General features: G+C 37.1%; 1 protein-coding gene across 3 annotated transcripts in view; it reads left to right on the top strand.

The window, feature by feature from the left end:
- MRE11 (MRE11 homolog, double strand break repair nuclease) overlaps positions 1-16366 on the top strand; it is an 82454-nt gene extending 66088 nt beyond the window's left edge. For all 3 annotated transcript variants that reach the window (XM_023225648.1, XM_023225649.2, XM_023225647.2), the window contains 2 exons: positions 2643-2718; positions 12095-16366. In XM_023225648.1, coding sequence (XP_023081416.1) covers positions 2643-2718; positions 12095-12151 — 133 coding nt within the window. In that variant the 3' untranslated portion in view covers positions 12152-16366. The remainder of the gene's footprint in view (positions 1-2642; positions 2719-12094) is intronic.
- The last annotated feature ends 4034 nt before the right edge of the window (positions 16367-20400 follow it).

Genomic DNA, 20400 nt, shown 5'->3' with positions numbered 1-20400 from the left:
TGAGGGCATAAAAGAAGAAAGGACAGATGTATTGTAGGGAATGATAAGCATATAATTAAAAGTTCCACTTTAGATGTGAAAAGTTTGAGATGCCTAGAAACTTACATGAAGGGAGGTTTTAGGCAGCTGAATGTGTGAATTCAGAACTCAGATGAGGGGTTTGAAATGATACTTAGATTTACCTCTGGACAGCATGCAGATGGTACTTAAAACCATGGGGATGGATAGGATCACCTCAAAAAAGAAGGCAGAGCAGAAGAGGGTTTGGTTTCCTAGCCTGCAGTTTTAACCTCACCCAACGTTTGGGTAGAGTAGAAAAAAACAATAAAGACATGAGAAAAGTCCAGGAGAGTATAGAGTTGCAGAAGGCCATACTGGCCTTTATAGGAGTAAAAAATACCAAGATGGGCACAGATGCAAGTCAGTTTCTATGTTTATGGTAAGTAGTGGAGGGACTTATTTTAGCTCATGAAGGTTTACTTGAATTTCTCAGGACCCCTTTGGTTCCAGCTGATAGAAACCTAACTCAGATTCTCTTACAGAAAAGGAGATTTATCGGAAGATTATCAGGATACCTCAGGTTTTGGAAGGAAGTCCTTGTTTCGTTGTTGTTGTCTTTGTAAATTGAAGCACACACAAATCAGATCTAGCTTTCTAAGTTTTTTTTTTTTTTTTCAGAAATGGGTCAAAATACTATTTTGATATTTTTGATATATGCTTAAGGATATTAAAGAAAAAATAGTTTGCTTTTGTTATCACAGTAGATTGTTTACTCTTCAGCTGTATAAATGTCTGCTGATTTCTTTAGACATGAAATAGTAATATAACTCACAGTTGTTTGGCACTTCCTCTGTGCCAGACACTGCTCTCAGCATTTTACATGTGAGTTAGCTTGTGTGGTGCTCACAACTTCCCCAGGAGATAGATTATAGTTACGACTTTATCATCCCCGTTTTACAAATGAAGTGTGAAGCACAGTGGCTAAGTAACTTACCTAAAGTCACCCAACTAGTCATACAAGCGAGACATTCTGACCCCAAACTCATCTCTGTTGTTGCTTCTTGGTGTGGTAACTAACTTCTCTGACCATTGTGCAAGCAATAAGAATCATTTAAGTTTTGAGAGGCTGTTTAAAATTTTAGAGGCAATTTCCAAAATTGACATTTTGGAAACACATCAGAAATCAGCTTTGGCAGATTGGTGTTTCTAATTACAGCATCTAAATGATAATTTAGACTGTTTTTGTAGAATTTTTTAGTAATTGCAGGTTATGCATGGTGTTTTATTTATAATTTAAACTATTTAAGCTCTGCCATCTACTAGAGTGGACCTTAATAAATGTGCTGATCTGCTACCTCTGAACCTTAGTTACTCTTCAAGTTTGCCTGATAAATCCTTCTGTCCTTTCCTTTTGTGCAAAGGACCTGTGAATTTTTTTTTATTTACTTCTGACATAAGATCTCATGATTCTCATTCTTTTTTCCAGATAAGACCTTTGGACATATTTCTTTTGCTATAATGACATCCCAAAGCATGTTAATAAAATTGTAGACTAAGAATTTATAAACACTGCTTTTATTGAAGACAGGAATCAGCAGACTTTTTCTTAACGGGCCAGATAGGAAGTATTTTAGGCTTGGCAGGTCAAGAGGCAAAACCAGGGATATTATATAGGTAGACACTTGTATAACCATTTAAAATGTAACCATTTCAAAATGTGAAAACCATTCTTAGCTTATAGGCCATAAAAAAAAAAAAAAAAAACACATGGTGCTGGGCTAAATTTGCTTACTAGCCCCGATCTAAAATGACTTAAATTTCTTATTAGTTAAAAGGCATAGGAATTTACTACAAGTTAAGCTTTATAAGAGTAGGAATCAGCTGGGCGTGGTGGCTCATGCCTGTAATCCTAGCACTTTGGGTGGCTGAGGTGGGCGGATCATGAGGTCAAGAGATAGAGACCATCCTTGCCAACATGGTGAAACCCCGTCTCTACTAAAAATACAAAAATTAGCTGGGCCTGGTGGCATACTCAGGAGGCTGATGGAGAAGAATCACTTGAACCGGGAGGTGGAGATTGCAGTGAGCCGAGATCATGCCACTGCACTCCAGCCTGGAGACAGAGCAAGACTCTGTCTCAAAAAAAAAAAGAGTGAAAAGAGTAGGAATTATGATTTTCTTACTAACTGAGATGTGACTAGAAAATATTTCAGTGTTCCCATGGTTTTCAGAAATGGAAGATGGTAGTGGATACATTTTGGTATATGATAAGTACTATAATAATATAAGCAAGCATCGTTGTAGTACTTAATACGTGTCAGGCACTGTTCTAAGTGTTTAAGCATATTAACACATTTAGTCTTTATAAAATTATTATCCCCATTTTACAGATGAGGAAATTGAAGCACAGAGAAGTTAAGTAACTTGCTCAAAGTCACATAGGTAGTAGAGGGCAAAACCAGAAATCAAATCTCAGCCCAAGAGTCCTTTTCCTTATATTTTTATTGCCTCTAATGTTGATTTTAAGGGAACTGTATGTTATTTATATTCATGGTAGCTGCTAGACTGAAAAACTAAGCCAGAAAGGCACACTTGATGAATCATGTAGTTCATTGTGTTTTTTTGTTTTTGTTTTGCCTCAGGTGGTCCAGCACATCATCCAGCAAAATCATGTCCCAGAGCCAAGTATCAAAAGGGGTTGATTTTGAATCAAGTGAGGTAAATAAGTAATATTGTTAAATTTTAATTAATTTTTAACTTTATAAAGTTTAAATAGAGACTGCTAGCAAGTTGCTGAACTTTTTTTTTCTTTGATAAATAACTTCATCTTTTAGGTTCAGGGAGTACACGTGCAGGTTTGTTACATGGGAATTGCATGATGCTGAGGTTTGGTACAGATCTTATCACCCAGGTAGTGAGCAGTAGACAGTTTTCCAACACACATCCTATTGTCAGCCTCCCCTCTCTAGTAGTTCCCAGTGTCTGTTGCTCCCATCTTCATGTCCATGTGAACTCAGAGTTTAGCTCCCACTTATAAGTGAGGACATGTGGTGTTTGGTTTTCTGTTCCCGTGTTAATTTGCTTAGGATAGTGGCCTCCAGCTGCAAAGAACATAATTTTGTTCTTTTTTATGGCTACATAGTGTTCTGTGTTATATATGTACCACCATTTTCTTTATCCAATCCATATTGATGGGAACTTAAGTTGATTCCATGTCTTTGCTATTGTGAGTAAGTGCTGCAGTAAACATATGAGTGCATGTATCTTTTTGGTAGAATGATTTCTTTTCTTTTGGTGATAGAGCCAGTAATGGGATTGCTGGGTCGAATGGTAGCTCTGTTTTAAGTTCTTTGAGAAATTTCCAGATGACTTATAATGGCTGAACTGATTTACTTTCCAACACTGTATAAGCATTGCCTTTTCTTGACAACCTCACTAGCATCTGTTGTTTTTTGGCTTTTTAGTAATAGCCATTCTGACTGGTGTGAAATGGTATCATTGTGGTTTTGATTTACATTTCTCTGATGATTAGTGATGATAAGCACTTTTTCTTGTTGGCTGCTTTATATGTCTTCTTTGTAATGTGCCTGTTCATGTCCTTTGCCCATTTTCTGATGAAGTTATTTGATTTTTCCTTACTGATTTATTTACATTCCTTTTAGATTCTTGACATTAGACCTTTGTTGGATGCATATTTTGTGAATATTTTCTCCCATTCTGTAGGCTTTTTGTTTACTCTGTTGATGGTTTCTTTTCTTTTCTTTTTTTTTTTTTTTTGAGATGGAGTTTCGCTCTTGTTGCCTGGGCTGGGGTGCAACAGTGCGATCTCGGCTCACTGCAACTCTGCCTCCCGGGTTCAAGCGATTCTTCTGCCTCAGCCTCCCGAGTAGCTGGGATTACAGGTGCCTGCTACCATGCCCGGCTAATGTTTTGAATCTTTAGTACAGACAGGGTTTCACCATGTTGGCCAGGCTGGTCTCAAACTCCTGACCTTAGGATCTGCCCCCCTCAGCCTCCCAAAGTGCTTGGATTACAGGTGGGAGCCACCGTGCCTGACCCGATAGTTTATTTTACTGTGCAGAAGCTCTTTAGTTTAATGAGGTTCTACTTGTCCGTTTGTGTTTTTGTTGCAATTGCTTTTGGGGATTTAACCAAAAATTATTTGCCAAGGCCGATGTCGAGAAGGGTATTTTCTTGGTTTTCTTCTAGGATTATTATAGTTTGAGGTCCTACTATTAAATCTTTAATTCATCTTGAGTTAATTTTTGTATATGGTGAAAGGTAGGATCCATTTTCTTCTGCACATTGCTAGCCAGTTATCCTAGCACCATTTATTGAACAAGGAGTCCTTTCCCCTTTGCTTGTTTTTGTCAGCATTGTCAAAATCAGATGGCTTTGGTGTGCAGCTTTATTTCTGAGTTCTCTGTTCCGTTCCATTGGTCTGTGTCTCTTCTTGTACCAGTACCATATTGTTTTAATTACTATAGCCCATAGTTCAAAGTTGGGTACTGTTAATACTTCTGGCTTTGTTCTTTTTGCTTAGGGTTGCTTTGTCTATTTGGGTTCTTCTTTGGTTCCATGTGAATTTTAGAATAGTTTTTTTCTAATTCTGTGAAAAATGACGTTGGTAGTTTGATAGGGATAGCGTTGAATCTGTAGGTAGCCCTGGGCAGTACAGCCATTTTAATGATACTGATTCTTCCAGTTCCTAAGCATGGAATGTTTTTGCACTTGTTTCTGTTATCTGTGATTTCTTTCAGCAGTGTTTCATAGTTCTCCTTGTAGAGATCTTTCACCTCCTTGATTAGCCATATAGCTATGTATTTAATTTTCTTTGTGGCTATTGTAAATGGGATTGTGTTCTTGATTTGACTCTCAGCTTGAACGTTATTGGTGTATAGAAATTCTACTGACTTTTGTACATTTTTTTTTTAATTATTCTGAAACTTTGCTGAAGTCATTTATCAGTTCTAGGAGCCTTTTGGCAGAGTCTTTAGGGTTTTCCAGGTATAGAATCATATCATCAGCAAAGAGAGATAGTTTGACTTCTTCTTTTCCTGTTTGGATGCCTTTTCCTTCTTTCTCTTGCCTGATTGCTCTGGCTAGGACTTCCCGTACTATGTTGAATAGGAGTGGTCAGAGTGGACATTCTTGTCTTTTTCCGGTTATCAGGGAGAATGGTTCTAGCTTTCGCTTGTTTAGCATGATGTTGGCTGTGGATTTTCATAGATGGCTCTTATTATTTTGAGGTATGTTCCTTCAGTGCCTAGTCTGTTGAGAGTTTTTATCGTGAAGGGATGTTGGATTTTATCAAAAGCTTTTTCTGTGTCTGTTGAGGTGATCATATCGTTTTTGTTTTTAATTCTGCTTTTGTGGTGAATCATATTTACGGATTTGCATATGTTGAATCATCCTTGTATCCCAAGGTTGTACTTGATCATGGTATATTAACTTTTTGATGTGCTGCTAGATTCGGTTTGCTAGTTTCTTGAGGATTTTTGCATCTGTGTTCATCAAGGATATTGGACTGAAGTTTTTTTTGTTTTGTTGTGTCTCTGCCAGATTTTGGTATCAGGCTGATGCTGGCTTCACAGAATGAGTTAGAGAGGAGTCTCCTTCGATTTTTTTGGAATAATTTCTGTAGGACCGGAACCAGTTCTTTGTATGTCTGATAGAATATGACTTGAATTCATGTAGTCCAGGGCATTTTTGGTTGGTCAGTTTTTTATTACTGATTAATTTCAGAATTTATTATTGGTCTGTTCAGGTTTTCACTTTCTTCCTGGTTCAATCTTGGGAGGCTGTGTGTTTTGAGGGATTTATCCATTTCCTCTAGATTTTCTAATGTGTGTGAATAGTTGTTTGTAGTAGTCTCTAAAGATCTTTTGTATTTCTGTGAGGTCAGTTGTAATGTCATCTTTGTCATTTCTGATTGTACTTATTTGGATTTTCTCTTTTTTTCCTTTGTTAATCTAGCTAGTAGCCTATCAATTTTGTTTATTGTTTTAAAGAACCAATTCTTGATTTCATTGATCTTTGGTATGGATTTTTGCATCTCAGTTTTATTCAGTTCTTCTCTAATTTTAGTTATTTCTTTTCTTCTGCAAATTTTGGGGCTGGTTTGTTCTTTTATTTCTAGTTCCTCTAGGTACAATGTTAAATTGTTAATTTGATTTAAATTAACACATTAACAAATTAAATTGTTAATTTGATTCTCTTAATGAAGGCTTTTAGTTCTGTAAGTTTTCCTTTTAACAGTTTTAGCTGCATCCCTAAGATTTTGTAAGCTGTGATTCTATTTTCATTTTCATTAATGAAATTAATTTTATTAATTAATGAATGACTTGTATTAATTTCAAAGAATTTTTTTATTTCTGCCTTAATTTCATTATTGACCCAGGAGTTATCCAGGAATAAATTGTTTAAGTTCCATGTATTTGTGTAGTTTTGAGAGATCTTAATATTGATATCTCTTTTTATTGCACTGTAGTCCAAGAGTATACTTGGTATGATTTTTATTTTTTTGAATGTATTTAGACTTACTTTATGACTGAACACGTGATCTATCTTAGACTATGTTCTGTGTGTAGATGGGAAGAATTTGTATCCTTCCGTTATTGAATGAAGTATTTTGTAGCTGTCAATTAGGTCTAATTGGTCAAGTGTCAAGTTTAAGTCCCAAATTTGTTAGTTTTCTGCCTGGATGATCTTTCTAACACTGTCAGTGGGGTGTTGAAGCCTCCCACTATTACTCTGTTGCTGTCTGAGTCTTTTTTTAGGTTAAGAAGAACTTGATTTATGAATTTGGGCATGTATATATTTGGCATAATTAGGTCTTCCTGTTGAATCAAAGCCTTTATCATTATGTAATGCCTTTCTTTGTCCCTTTTTACTGTTGGTTGGTTTAAAGTCTGTTATATCTGATAAAAGAATTGCCACTCCTGCTCTTTTTTGTTTTTTATTGCGTGTTAGTTCTCCATTCCTTTACTTTTACCCTGTGTGTGTCGTTACATGTGAAATGGGTCTCTTGATGACAGCAGTCAGGTCTTGTCCTTTCATCCAACTTTTCACTGTATTCCTTTTAAGTAAGGACATTTAGTCAATTTATATTCAGAGTTAGTATTGATATATGAGATTTCAATCTTGCCATCATATTGTTAGACTTGATTATGTAGTTGCTTTATAGTGTCTCTAAGCTATGTGTTTAGTGTGTTTTTGTGGTAGTAGGTGGTGTGTTTTTGTTTCCATGTTTAGCACTCTCTTAAGGACCTCTTGTAAGGCTGATCTAGTTGTAATGAATTCCCCAGCATTTGCTTGCCTGAGAAGGATTTTATTTCTCCTTTACTTATGAAGCTTAGTTTGGTGGGATATGAAATTCTTGGTTAGAATTTCTTTTTTAAGGATGCTGAAAATAGGTCCTCAGTCTCTTCTGGCTTGTAAGGTTTTTGCCGAGACGTCCGCTGGTAGCCTGATGGGGTTCCCTTTGTAAGTGACCTGACCCTTCTGTCTAGCTGCCTTTAAGATCTTTTCTTTCATGTTGACTTTGGTGAATCTCATGACTGTGTGCCTTGGGGATGGCCATCTTATATAATGTCTCATACGAATTCTCTATATTTCTTAATTTGCATGTCAACCTTTCTAGCAAGATTGGAGAAATTTTTCTGGACTATAGCCTCAAATATGTTTTCCATATTGCTTGTTCTCTCTCCTCTCTCAGGAATGCCAATGAGTCATAGATTTTGCCTCTACATAATCTCGTATTTCTGAGGTTTTTTTTTTTCATTATTCTTCCTTCTTTTTCTTCATTTTTCTCTGACCAAGTTGATTTGAAGAACTGGTTTTCAAGCTCTGAGATTCTTTCCTCAGCTTGGTCTGTTCTGCTGTTAATACTTTCAGTTGTATTATGACATTCTTGTAGTGAATTTATCAATTCCAGAAGTTCAGTATGTTTCTTTCTTAAAACGGCTATTTTGTCTTTCAGCTCTTGGATTGTTTTACTGGATTCTTTGGATTGGGTTTTAGCTTTCTCCTGAATCTTGATGAGCTTCCCTGCCATCCAGATTCTGAATTCTATGTCTGTCATTTCAGTAATTTCAATCTGGTTAAGAACTATTGTTGGTGAGCCAGCAGGCTCATTTGGAGGTAAGGGGACATTTCTGGCTTTTGGAATTGCCAGAAGTCTTGCACTGATTCTTTCTCATGTTAGAGGGCTATTATTCCTTTAACTGCAGTGTAAGTTGAGTATATTCAGTAGGCCTTGTTTCTGGGTGCTTTCAGAGGGCCACAGCTCTATATAGATCTTTACTGTGGCTAGATTCTTGCCCTGGGTGTCACAGAAATGTACACTGGCGAATTATTTTGTATTGGCTGTGATCCGGTAGCTGGCAGTTAACATTAATGTCCAGCGGATAATTACTCAGCTGCATATTTCTTTTGTATTTCTGTGTGTTCGCAGCCGTGCTCTGTGGTGGGGATGGGGAGAGAGATGACCACTCACAAGGGCCACTTCTGGGCCATGAATGAGGCCCCTCCTATCACTGGCACCACACCTGCATTACTGTTGTTTGGTGTCTTGGGTTGCAGGGCTCCCTCAGACAGAGGCCATGGCTGCCAGACAGGCCACACCCTTCCCAGACCAGCACTGTGGAGGAAGGCATGTCCCATTCCTGCACTGGCCCACGAACCCACATGTCTCACTCCTCTCAGTGTTCTGAAAGTGGGATTTCTCCCCAACTTGAGTGCCAGCAGCCCAAGCTGTGTGCTGTAGCCCTGTAGCACTGGGACCAGCCTGTGGCTCCATCGTTCGGACCCTCAGGTCAGTCACCAGCAATCTGAAATGCTCCCAGGCTACCAGGAAGGCACTTAGGTGAAGCCACCAGCAAAAGCAAGGCTGGGCAGCAGAAGCTGCCCTGTGCACACGTTCCTGCAGGGCAGCTTGGCAAGGGCCCTGGAAGGGGCTGTAGGGGAGGAGGGCCTGCAGAACAGGTGTTCCTCTGTCTCACAGGGAAGCTGGCCCCACTCTGTCCTGCCCCAGCATTCAGGTGGGGCAACTCCTACTCAAAGGGAAATAAGAAGTCTTGGGGGATGGGCGCCTATGGCCACCTTCTGCTGCAGCTCCCTTGTGTGTAAAAACCCCTGGGCTCCATGCATTCTGGAGCTCTGTCTCTGCCTACTGTTTGGGCAGATCCCCCGCCAGTTGAAATGTCTCCAGGGGACATGGAATCTTGTAGCTAGGATCTCTGAGGTCCATAGTGAGAGTGGACTGCCCCATTGTCCATTCACTCATCCCGTCCTGGGAGCCTTTCAAGGCCAAGAACCAGCCCTGGCAATGGGCAACCCCCTACAAGGTTCCCAGCATCCTCCCTCTTCAGCTTCCAGTTCGTATCACCTCTCTATCAACTCTTGGTGTTTTTTCTCCAAAGATCTGCTCAAAATATGTTGGCTTACTCGATATTTTGGTCTTTATCAGTGGCAGTGGTGCTTCTTGGCCCTGTCTAATTGGCCATCTTGTCCTTCTTCCACTAAAAATTATTTTTAAAAATAGTTTCAGGCCGGGCGCAGTGACTCATGCCTGTAATCCCAGCACTTTGGGAGGCTGAGGCAGGCGGATCACCTGAGGTAGGTGTTCAAGACCAGCCTGACCAATATGGAGAAACCCCATCTCTACTAAAAATACAAAATTAGCCAGGCATGTTGGCACATGCCTGTAATCCCAACTACTCAGGAGGCTGAGGCAGGAGAATTGCTTGAACCCGCGAGGTGGAGGTTGCGGTGAGCTGAGATTGCACCATTGCACTTCAGCCTGGGCAACAAGAGCAAAACTCCGTCTTAAAAAAAAAAGTAGTTTCATTGATAACCTTCCTTTGAACTATAGTTAATGTTAAGAGTTAAGAAGTAGCTTTGTTGAGTGCCCATCAATGTAATTACCTCAGATATAAAAGTCCTGTAGATTTTTAAAATATGATATTTACTCAGCTCTTATTTGCCCAGTTAACAGTGGGATCAGAATTTTTTTAGCTTCTTCCATTTACTTATATTTGGAGAGATGATGATGATGATGATGATGATGATGATGATGATGATATCCCAAGAGCTTTTAATATTACTTTAATGAATATTTATTAAGTACTCACTATATGCTCTACAAGTGTCATGTAGAGGGTGGCACATGGTAATTTCATGACATGGAGGTATTCAGGCATTGTCTGAAATGTTCTCTGGGAGGATGTCTGGAAAAAACTCAAATTCCAGATCATGTCTGTAACCATGATATCTCCTCCACCATGAATGAGGAGGAGGAGGAAGAGGAAGAATTATAAGTCAGGACTTGCCTCTTGCCTTTATTAATTTGCTGTTTCAATTAAGTTTAAATAAAACTACATGACTGAAGGATGCTGCCCTTCCCCTTTCCTTCATGGCTACCATTTGAAGGGCCTTTGCTCATTTTTGTTGAATTGCTTGAAGGTGTTTCTCTTAGGCCCATCACCCCTTTCATTTATTTTTTTTTTTATTTAAAAAAAATGTTAATTGTAGCAAAAGCATAACATAAAACTAACCATTATTAAGTGTACAGTTCGGTAGTGTTAAATAGATCCATATTAAACAGATCTTTAGTACTTTTTCATTTTGCAAAATTGAAAATCTGTATCCCTGAAATAGCAAGTCTCCATTTCCCCATCTTCATCCTCTGGTAACTACCATTCCACTTTCTCTTTCTATGAATTCAACTACTCTAGGTACTTCATATAAGTAGAATCATAGAGTATTTGCCTTTTTGTGACTGGCTTATTTCACATAGCGTAAGTTCTTGAAGGTTTATCTGTGTTGTAGCCTGTGACTTAAGCCTTTCATTTTTAGCTTTGGCTGCTGCTGTTATGTTCCCTATATTTCAGCTGTGGTTTAAAACAGCTTGAGAGGACTCAACTCAGGCAGTCAAGAAAAAGAGCAGCAAGAGCTCATTCTACCTATTAAATACTAACAGGTTGCTTTCAGGAGGGAAGTGAGCAATTATTGTTTGTTTATTCCAGAACATCTGGATATACATGTGGTTATATGTTACAGTTAAAAATTTGTATACTAGTTCATGTTAACTGCAAAGACAAACTATTAGCAAATTATCTATTAGACTTCATTTGGATTTGTCTCTGGTTTATTTAAGTTTTGCCTTTGATAGTAGCAGAAAATGAATCAATAAATGCAAATGAATTTATATTTCTTAAGGCATCCATTTCTCACCAGAGATAGTTAGTTTAGCTAACATTTGGAAGTGCTGATACCACTACCAAAGCCTAGCATCAAATAATTTCTTTTTTTAATGTCTTAAACACAAATAAAAAATTTACAAACAAATTTGCTTTGTTTTCTGAATATTTATAGAATACATAAGAATTGATTTTATGTTGTCTTCATAAAATTGTATAATTGGGCTTATCTGAGGTTTGTTTTCATTCTCTTTAATTAAATTATTAGTTAATAGCTCATATTCCTATTTATTCTTACCATGCATACAATCTGTAGCCCATTGGCATGGGAACTCTTGAAATACTGCATGTATTTCTTTTTTTATCCAAAAAACTATTTGAAAGCTTGCTTTGCTAGGTTGTTTTTTACATGAGTGTGAGAGTAGCTAGCTATTTCTAGCATTAAATGGGTAATGGGAAATAAAAATTACAGCTCTTTCTGAGTTAGATCTCCATGTGGCTTCATTATTTTTTTGCTGTGAATTTCCAGAAGAGTAGATACAACTGTAATAAAATGTAAATGAGAAAATCTATTCAAAAACCAAATATAAAATGACTTGAGGAATTTTTTTTCTGGTTTACCTATACTTCATTTGTCTTTATTAAGGTTAGTGAGAGAAATATGTGTGGTTTATATTGTAGATACATGCACACATAGCAGGATAAATTTTCATTTTAATGCCAATTAAGAATTTAATTGTACTTACATATTTCACAGTTATAAAGGAAATAGAAAATAAAGTCTACCCCATGTGAAATGACTCTCACTGGTATTGTTTTGCCCATAAGAACTTCTGTCTTGTTTGAGTGAAGCAAGGAACAATCAGTAATAAAACATTTGTATCTCATTTCAGGATGACGATGATGATCCTTTTATGAACACTAGTTCTTTAAGAAGAAACAGAAGATAATACATTTAATGGCACTGAGAAACATGCAAGATAACAGGAGAAATCAAAATGTTACAAGCTAAGAGTTTACAGTTTAAGATTTTAAGTATTGTTTCCTGAGCATGACTCCATAAGTAAGAAAGTTCTAGCTCAAGGACATAAACAATAACATTGATTCACCTTGTTTTTTTAACCTGGTTGTTATAGTAAGAGCTTTGTTTCAGTATCATTCTTGAGTAAAGATTAAAATAAAGCTACCATTTTACATTTCTGCTTCATGATCAAAAACTATGTCAGTATTTTAATATGGTTACATTTAACCAAAGTTGAGGGAAAGAGCTTATAAAATTTAACTTCTTCGTAATTTTAGTAATTTCTTAGAGGTTCCAGGTTTCCTGAAAGTAAAACAATTTATGTGAACCTGTGCCTAAATTCACTGTTTGTTACTATGTATGTTTTTTCCTAATGCTTCTTAAAAGACTACCTATTAGTTTGAACAGATATGTTCTTATTTAAAAGAGTAGAATAACCTGTCAGAATTATTGAGTTTTTTATTCCAGTTGTAGCAAAGATTTCAAAAGATTATGTTCCCATTAAGTGGTAGTAATTTCCTTTATTATTCTGTATCCTTAATGGTGTTCTCTCTCTCCTCCCCCCCCCCATTTCCCCCTCTCCCTTTCTCCCTTTCTTTTTCTTCTCTTTCATACATATGTGTGTGCCCATTTCTAGGAGGAAAAGGGTTAAAAATTGTTTTAAACTACATCCTGAAAATATTAAAGAATTTGTTTTAGGTAGCGTGGTCAGCTGAACCTTACAGTAAAGTATAGAAATGTATTTAATGTGGAATGTCAATTCCAGGATTTCTCATTAACAATATTTTATCTTAACTTTGGTTCCTGTGAAACATTTCTGAATGGGTAATTCCAGATATCTTATTAGCTCATGTTAAGTTTCTGTTTTTTACTTGTTTTCAGGGAGAGATAAGAATTAGACATCTTCAGATTTAAGTTAAATAATCCCAATCTTCTTTATAATACTCTGTAAAAAGATCCCTGAGATTATTCCTTCTTTTAGTCATATGCAACAGCTTTACTTTAAAATTCTCTAAGGAAGTTATAGATCTTGGGAGTACAACAGCCCGACATTTCTTCATAGGTAGAAACAAATACTTGACTCATTGATACTCATGACCATTAGAATAGTCATACCTGGAATGTGTCAAATTATAAGAGACAGACGTTTGGTTAGTGGCTGCCTCATATAGCACTTTTGAAGAGGCCTAAGTCAAAACTTGCAATATAACATTCTATTGACTTTCTTAAAAATATTTTTTCTGTACCTAACTTGAGCATAAGGGTTATTTGCGCAAGTACCATTAACTTAGTGGAAGGCATTGTCCTGTGAAATATTCTCAGGCAGATCTGCCCACATCTTTATTGCACTTGAAATTTAATATTTCTAGTATTTGAACAAAGCGGAGGGTTAAGTCAGGGGAGAGCAGTGCTGTCCATGAGGGAATGGAAGCTACCAGGGCAGGCAGTGTCTGGGTGATGCCGTGCTACCTACGCCTGCACAAGCCATGCTGGCTCAGACTGAGCTGTCGGCCACATCAGCTAGTGGCTCTTCTCATGCATCAGTTAGGGGGGTCTGGATGAGAGTAATAGTGAGGGAATGGTCACTAAAGTATCCTGACAAGTTCCTAGGAAAAAAGGAATAAGACTTTTTTCCTTTAAAAAAAAAAAAAAATGCTCTTGGCTGTGAAAAGAGGTACTAAATGTGATTCACTTCACCACTAAGGAAAGTGATGCCATAGCAGTTACAGAGGGTGAAAAATCTCTCCAACTAATTCAGGTCATTTTGTGAATAGTATGTATCAAGCCCTGAAAATATGGTAAATAAAACGTGACAGGGAAACCTTTCTTTGATTGAATATTGTTACATAGTTAAATGTGCTATATATCCTTAATATTTTATATTGATGCTGCAAATCAGTTGGTTTTGGAGGAGTTTCATTTTTTGTTTCTGACAATTTTCAGACCTGTTGGTATAGGAGTGTAGAGGTCTTTCAGATGATTTGAAAGCGGCTGCATTTGCTCTTGGAGGCTCTGGGAGAGCAGGAATGAAAATATTCAGAGGAAAACATCTGTAGGGAATTCTTCTGTTGCTTACCAAAGAATAAATATCTTTCTGATGTTTTGTTTCCTGTCATAAAAATACAACAGTGCATTTACAAGGTTAAAGATTCCTCGAAGTTCTAGGAAATTCTAGAAAATATAAGTGGTGCTTAGAAAATTCAAGCATTTAGGAATGTGACCTTTTAATTCAGGTACGTGAAAGACTTTTTTCCCCAAACTTTTAAAAGTAGGAAATACAATAAATACAGAAAAGTCATATGGTTGAATAAATAATTATAAAGTGAGCACTGATGGAATCCCTATACAGGTCAAGAAATAGCGCACTGTCCTGGACCCCCAATATATTGTTTTCTCCTTTCTGGGTAACCAGCCCTGACTTCTGTAATTTAAAAGCTCCTACTTTTGCCACAAGGTGGTGCTTCTGCTATTAGATGCAGTTAGGAGGATGCAACTGCAAATCTAAAATTAGGAAGTTAGTGTAGTTGCAATAAACTTAGAACATATGCATTAATACTAAACCTATACAGTAATACCATAATTAGCCTTCTAATCATGTAAATTGCTTTACTTAGGTATTTCATTTGGTTTAGCCTGTTATGGAATTTACCAGCTTGATAAATTTTGCATATCAAGGTTTATAAAGAAAAGGAATATTTTATGTTTTCATAAAGAGAAAAATCCATTCTTAGAAAAAAACTGAGTTAAAAAGTATCTCATTGGGCTGGGCATGGTGGCTCACGCCTTTAATCCCAGCACTTTGGGAGGCCAAGGTGGGTAGATCACCTGAGGTCAGGAGTTCGAGACCAGCCTGACCAACATGGTGAAACCTCGTCTCTACTAAAAATACAAAAAATTAGCCAGGCATGGTGGCATGTGCCTGTAATCCTAGCTACTCAGGAGGCTGAGGCAGGAGAATCGCTTGAACCCAGGAGGCGGAGGTTGCAGTGAACCAAGATTGCGCCATTGCACTCCAGCCTGGGCAACAAGAGCGAAACTCAATCTCAAAAAAAAAAAAAATCTCAATGTAAAATATCTTATTTGGAAATACAGAATTTAAAAGCAACTTTCCCCCAAAGTAATCTGATGTCCTTTTTGTATCTGTCATATATTTAATTCATAGTATTTTGTGTTTTTTTTAAAGCTAACTACCACTAAGATCATTATAGAAGTTTGGTGTAATAAAGATTTGGGTTTTTCAGCCCAGTGAGTTTCCATATTCTTGAATGAAAAAGATCCACATTTCATCATTTGCCTGTTTCATTTTGTTTTAGTACTTTTGAACTTAGTTTGGTCAGAAAATACTAGAATTTTAGTGTGATCTAAAGAACCAGCTTACATAACTTGCTACTGCAATGTACATTTTTGTATGTTTTTGGTGTGTCAGATAACTGGATCTGATTTTAGCTCTTTTTAAGTGGTAAAAACAATGCATTTTTATTCTTCAAATTCAGACATTGAATATATATTAAAATGTGTATGCTTACCTGTCATCTTCTCCCTATCAACAATTAGGAACATGTTTCTCCAATTACTGTTGGCACGACTACCAAGAAAAATTGTTGAATTAGAACCCCAGCGCCGGGCATGGTGGCTCATGCCTGTGATCCTAGCACTTTGGGAGGCCAAGGCAGGCGGATCATCTGTCAGGAGTTCAAGACCAGCCTGGCCAACATGGTGAAACCCCAACTCTACTAAAAAGACAAAAATTAGCCAGGCATGGTGGTGGGTGCCTATAATCCCAACTACTCAGGAGGCTGAGGCAGGAGAATCACTTGAACCTGAAGTTGGAGGTTGCAGTGAGCCAGTATCACGCCATTGCACTCCAACCTGAGCGACAGAGCAAGACTCTGTCTCAGTCAGTCAGTCAATCAACAAGAACCCCAGATTGTATAGCTATATATTTTAGTCCCCTTATCAAAGTATATGTTCTCCTTGGTACTTATTTTGATATTCTGATTTTTCTACATATGCTTTATCAACCTCTTAATTAAACATTCTTTGTCTATTTTGAGAGATAACTGCACTGCTTCCCATTGTGTGTTTTAAATGTTGTTGTTCAGTTTGAGTCAAATAAAAGGATATTTAATCTGTGGTGCCTTGACATTAAAAGTGGTAAAGTGATTTTTAAAGGGCTCTTGGCTGGTTGTTGCAAATTATGGCTGATTAACAACAGACATTTAATGGCTATTAGGCTGGTTGGCCCATGCAAACTTTTTTCTGCCTCTGAGCCACTGTGTAGTCAAGATGGGTCACATACAAATACCCAAAACTAGTGCATAAGTACCCTTGATCACAGTGCCTGTTTAATATCAATACCAAGTGTTTTGTGTTTATATTTTATGTAAAAACCAGAATTTTCTACATAGAAGCTTATAACTGCAGTCTTCCTGTTAGTGCATTTGAACTGATTGCAAGGTATATCTGACTTTGAGTACATTTTGCTAGAGGCAAAAGGCCATTGCTTAATAGGCTGAGAGGCCCAACTGCATTTCCATTGGTTCTTGGGTAGTCCGGAAATGAAGGCGTATGAACTGAAGGCGTCCATTTTGCACTCATTAAAGTGTTTTACCATAAACAATGAGATAAATAAGTAAACCCATCATAGGTATACCTGAAAGTTTCTAGTGGTTTATCATTCCAATATTGATTTCTGAAGTTTTTAGTAGTTTTAAGTCCAGATTATATTTTTAAAACTTGAAATAATATCAACTTTACAGAAATTTGCAAGAATAATGGAGAACTTTTTATCCTTTTTTCAGATTCACCAATTTTTGACATTTTGTATTAAAATTCTATATGTACATATATGTATATGTTATATACATATACATATATATATATATATATATATTTTTTTTTTTTTTTTTGAGACGGAGTCTCGCTCTGTCGCCGGGCTGGAGTGTGCAGTGGCCGGATCTCAGCTCACTGCTAGCTCCGCCTTCCGGGTTTACGCCATTCTCCTGCCTCAGCCTCCCGAGTAGCTGGGACTACAGGTGCCGCCACCACCTCGCCCGGCTAGTTTTTTGTATTTTTTAGTAGAGACGGGGTTTCACAGTGTTAGCCAGGATGGTCTCGATCTCCTGACCTCGTGATCCGCCCGTCTCGGCCTCCCAAAGTGCTGGGATTACAGGCTTGAGCCACCGCGCCCGGCCTTATATACATATATTTTCATATCAAATGTGAACACACACACATACAATTTCTCAATCTTTTGACAGTAGGTTGGAATGTCATGTTCCTTTACTCTTTAATACTTCAGTGAATGTTCCCTAGGAACAAGAATATCCTCTTATATATATCCTTTTATAACCACCATAGTATTAGTCTACAGTCCATTTTCCAATTTTGTTATTTGTTCTAATACTTTCCTTATATAGCATATTTTTCCCTCTATTCTAGGATTTAGTTTTATTTTGTGAATATGTAGAGTATCAATGTGCTTCCTGAAGTCTAAATCATTCAAATGCACACTCAAGTCTTACCCCCGTCCCTATTCCTTTCATCCTTTTTTGCCCCACCCATGGTAGGTAACCAATTTCATTTTTGTTTATTCTTTTTGCCAAAATATGCAGATTTGGACATTTTTTCATGTCCCCTATTTTCGTACATAAAAGGTTTTATGCTATATATACTCTTCTTATCTGAACATTATGTCCTGCAAACTACTCTTTATGTCATTTTATGGAGATCTTCCTTACTTTTTTATAGCCTCATGGTACTGCATTGAGTTTAAATGCCATAATTCATTCTGTCCTCCTATACTTGTGCCTTTTGGTGGTTCTGATATTTACAATTACAAATAATACTGCAATGCTAATACTAGTATTTTTAATACTGCAATACTAATACTAGTATTTAAAAATTTTTAGAAGTGTTATCTTCAGAGTAAATTCCTGGAAGTGTGATTATTCAGTAAAAGAGTAAATATACATGTAGTTTTGTTAGGTGTTGCCAAGTTCCTTTTTATAAAAGCTATATTCCCACCAACAATGCGTGAACTATTTCTCTATAGCCTCACCATCAGAAGAATGTGTTGTCAAATTTTTTATTGTTTGTCAAACTGATGGACAAGAAATGGCATCTTAGTGTAATTATAATTTGCATTTGTAAAAATATGTTTAAGGTACATTTTTACATCCATTTTTGGTGAATTGTTCATGTATCTTACTCATTTACCTAGAATGTCTGGTCCCGTTTTTCTTCACTCAATATAAAAAATATTTTTTAAATATTAGATATTAACCCTTTGTCTATAATATATTGTAAAATTTTTTCCCAACTTCTTGTTTGTATTTTTACTTTTGCTTATCGTGGTTTTTTTGCCGTGCAACTGTTTGTTTTTAATGTAGTCAGATTTGTCTGGTTTTGTATCTGGACTTGACTTGTGTTGTATCAATGGTGTCTAATTGAACAGAGGGTCTTTTAAGGAACATAACTTTTTTATTTTTATAATTGCATAATTGGACTTTATGAAGTCCAACTTACATTGATTAAGGTGTAACACTTTTGTGTTCTGTTCAAGAAAAGCATTTCTTATGCTAAGGTCATGTAACTTCTTCTGTGTTATCTTCCAGAACTTTGTGTTTTGCCTTTCCAATTCAGCTCCACAGTCCAGCTGGGAATTGATTTCTATGCTCTTAATTGCTATTGGGCTATTTTTTTCTATTTTGTTTCTGCTATGTGCTTTGTTTCAAATCAGATCCTCAGAACATGAAAGAAAGCAATTATCTGTTAATTTAAGCCATTGATTAATATTGCATCTTACAGAGGGGGAAATAATGATTAAAGTGGGTTGTTTTTGTTTTAACAACAATACCATGTAAAAATGTCTTTAATGATATTTCTAGAAAGCATCACCAGATCAGCAACTCATTTTCACACGATGCAAGCAATAGCTATCATTGATCTTACATGCTTTTAAAAAATGCCGCTAATAAGATTTTTTAAATTGCCATTTGAGGCCATTATTTTTGAGCATCAGAGAAAGAAAAGTATTTTTTCATACTGACTCTAACTGCCTTGTGTTTCATAAAGTTCATGCTATGATAAAGACAAATTCTATCAATTACAGTGGAAGACACAGCTTGCAGGCAGTGAAACAGGGAAGGCTGTGGTGATCATACATCTCAGGGGAAAAATCTGTACACAGTGAAGGAAACATGTAGGATCTGAAGGTGAAAGTCTGTTCTTGACCCACCAGTTAGACTATTCAGCAAAATCACGTGATATTATAAAAGGCTGAAATTAAGGGCAGAGTGACAAAAATCTAAATTGTGTGAAGAAAGTGACCGTGCCTTTTGTTTTGTTTTGTTTAAGTTCGAGAAAGTCTTGCTCTGTTGTCCAGGCTGTAGTGCAGTGATGCGATCTTGGCTCACTGCAACCTCCAACTCTCCAGATTCAAGTGATTCTCCTGCTTCAGCCTCCCGAGTAACTGGGATTACAGGCATGAGCCATCATACCCAGCTAATTTTTTTCTATTTTTAGTAGAGATGGGGTTTCACGTATTGTCCAGGCTGGTCTCGAACTCCCAACCTCAGGTCATCTGCCCACATCGGCCTCAAAGTGCTGGGATTACAGGCATGAGTCACCATGCTCGGACCATGCCATTTATGCTGTACCTACAAGTTTAATTGCTAAATAACAATTCTTAACAGCAAGTGCCTTCTGGCAGGCTGTGGACTCCCAGCCTGGGTTCATCCTGAATTCACCTCTTCCACAACCTTTTATTATGCGATGCCATAACTCTCGACACTGCCTTTCCCATTAAATTGAGTTTCCTTAAGGGAAGGCCCCTTGCTGTTTTTGTCTCTTAAACCAAGCCTAGAATGGTGCCTGGCACATAGCAGCCTCTTAGTAAATACTTAATGCATGACTATGTGAAGACATAAATAGATTTTGTTAAAAAAAATTCCAAAGCACTCAGAAATAAAGCAGAGCTGTTAATTTCACCCTCACTCCTTGACAATGGAAATACCTCTCGTAAACACAAATGAAGTAAAAACTGTGTTATGCAGTAGAGGCATTAGAGTCTTAAGTTATGAAGCCAACGACTTGATTTCCAAACAGCTACTTACCCAAAATTGCCACCCTAGTCAGATTGGTTCAGTTGACTGATCAGACCAGTGACCCATCTCT

Source organism: Piliocolobus tephrosceles, chromosome 13, assembly GCF_002776525.5.
Source record: "Piliocolobus tephrosceles isolate RC106 chromosome 13, ASM277652v3, whole genome shotgun sequence".
Taxonomy (NCBI): Eukaryota; Metazoa; Chordata; class Mammalia; order Primates; family Cercopithecidae; genus Piliocolobus; species Piliocolobus tephrosceles.
The sequence above is the reverse complement of the archived record's forward strand: the minus strand, read 5'-3'. Positions and strand labels throughout refer to the sequence as shown.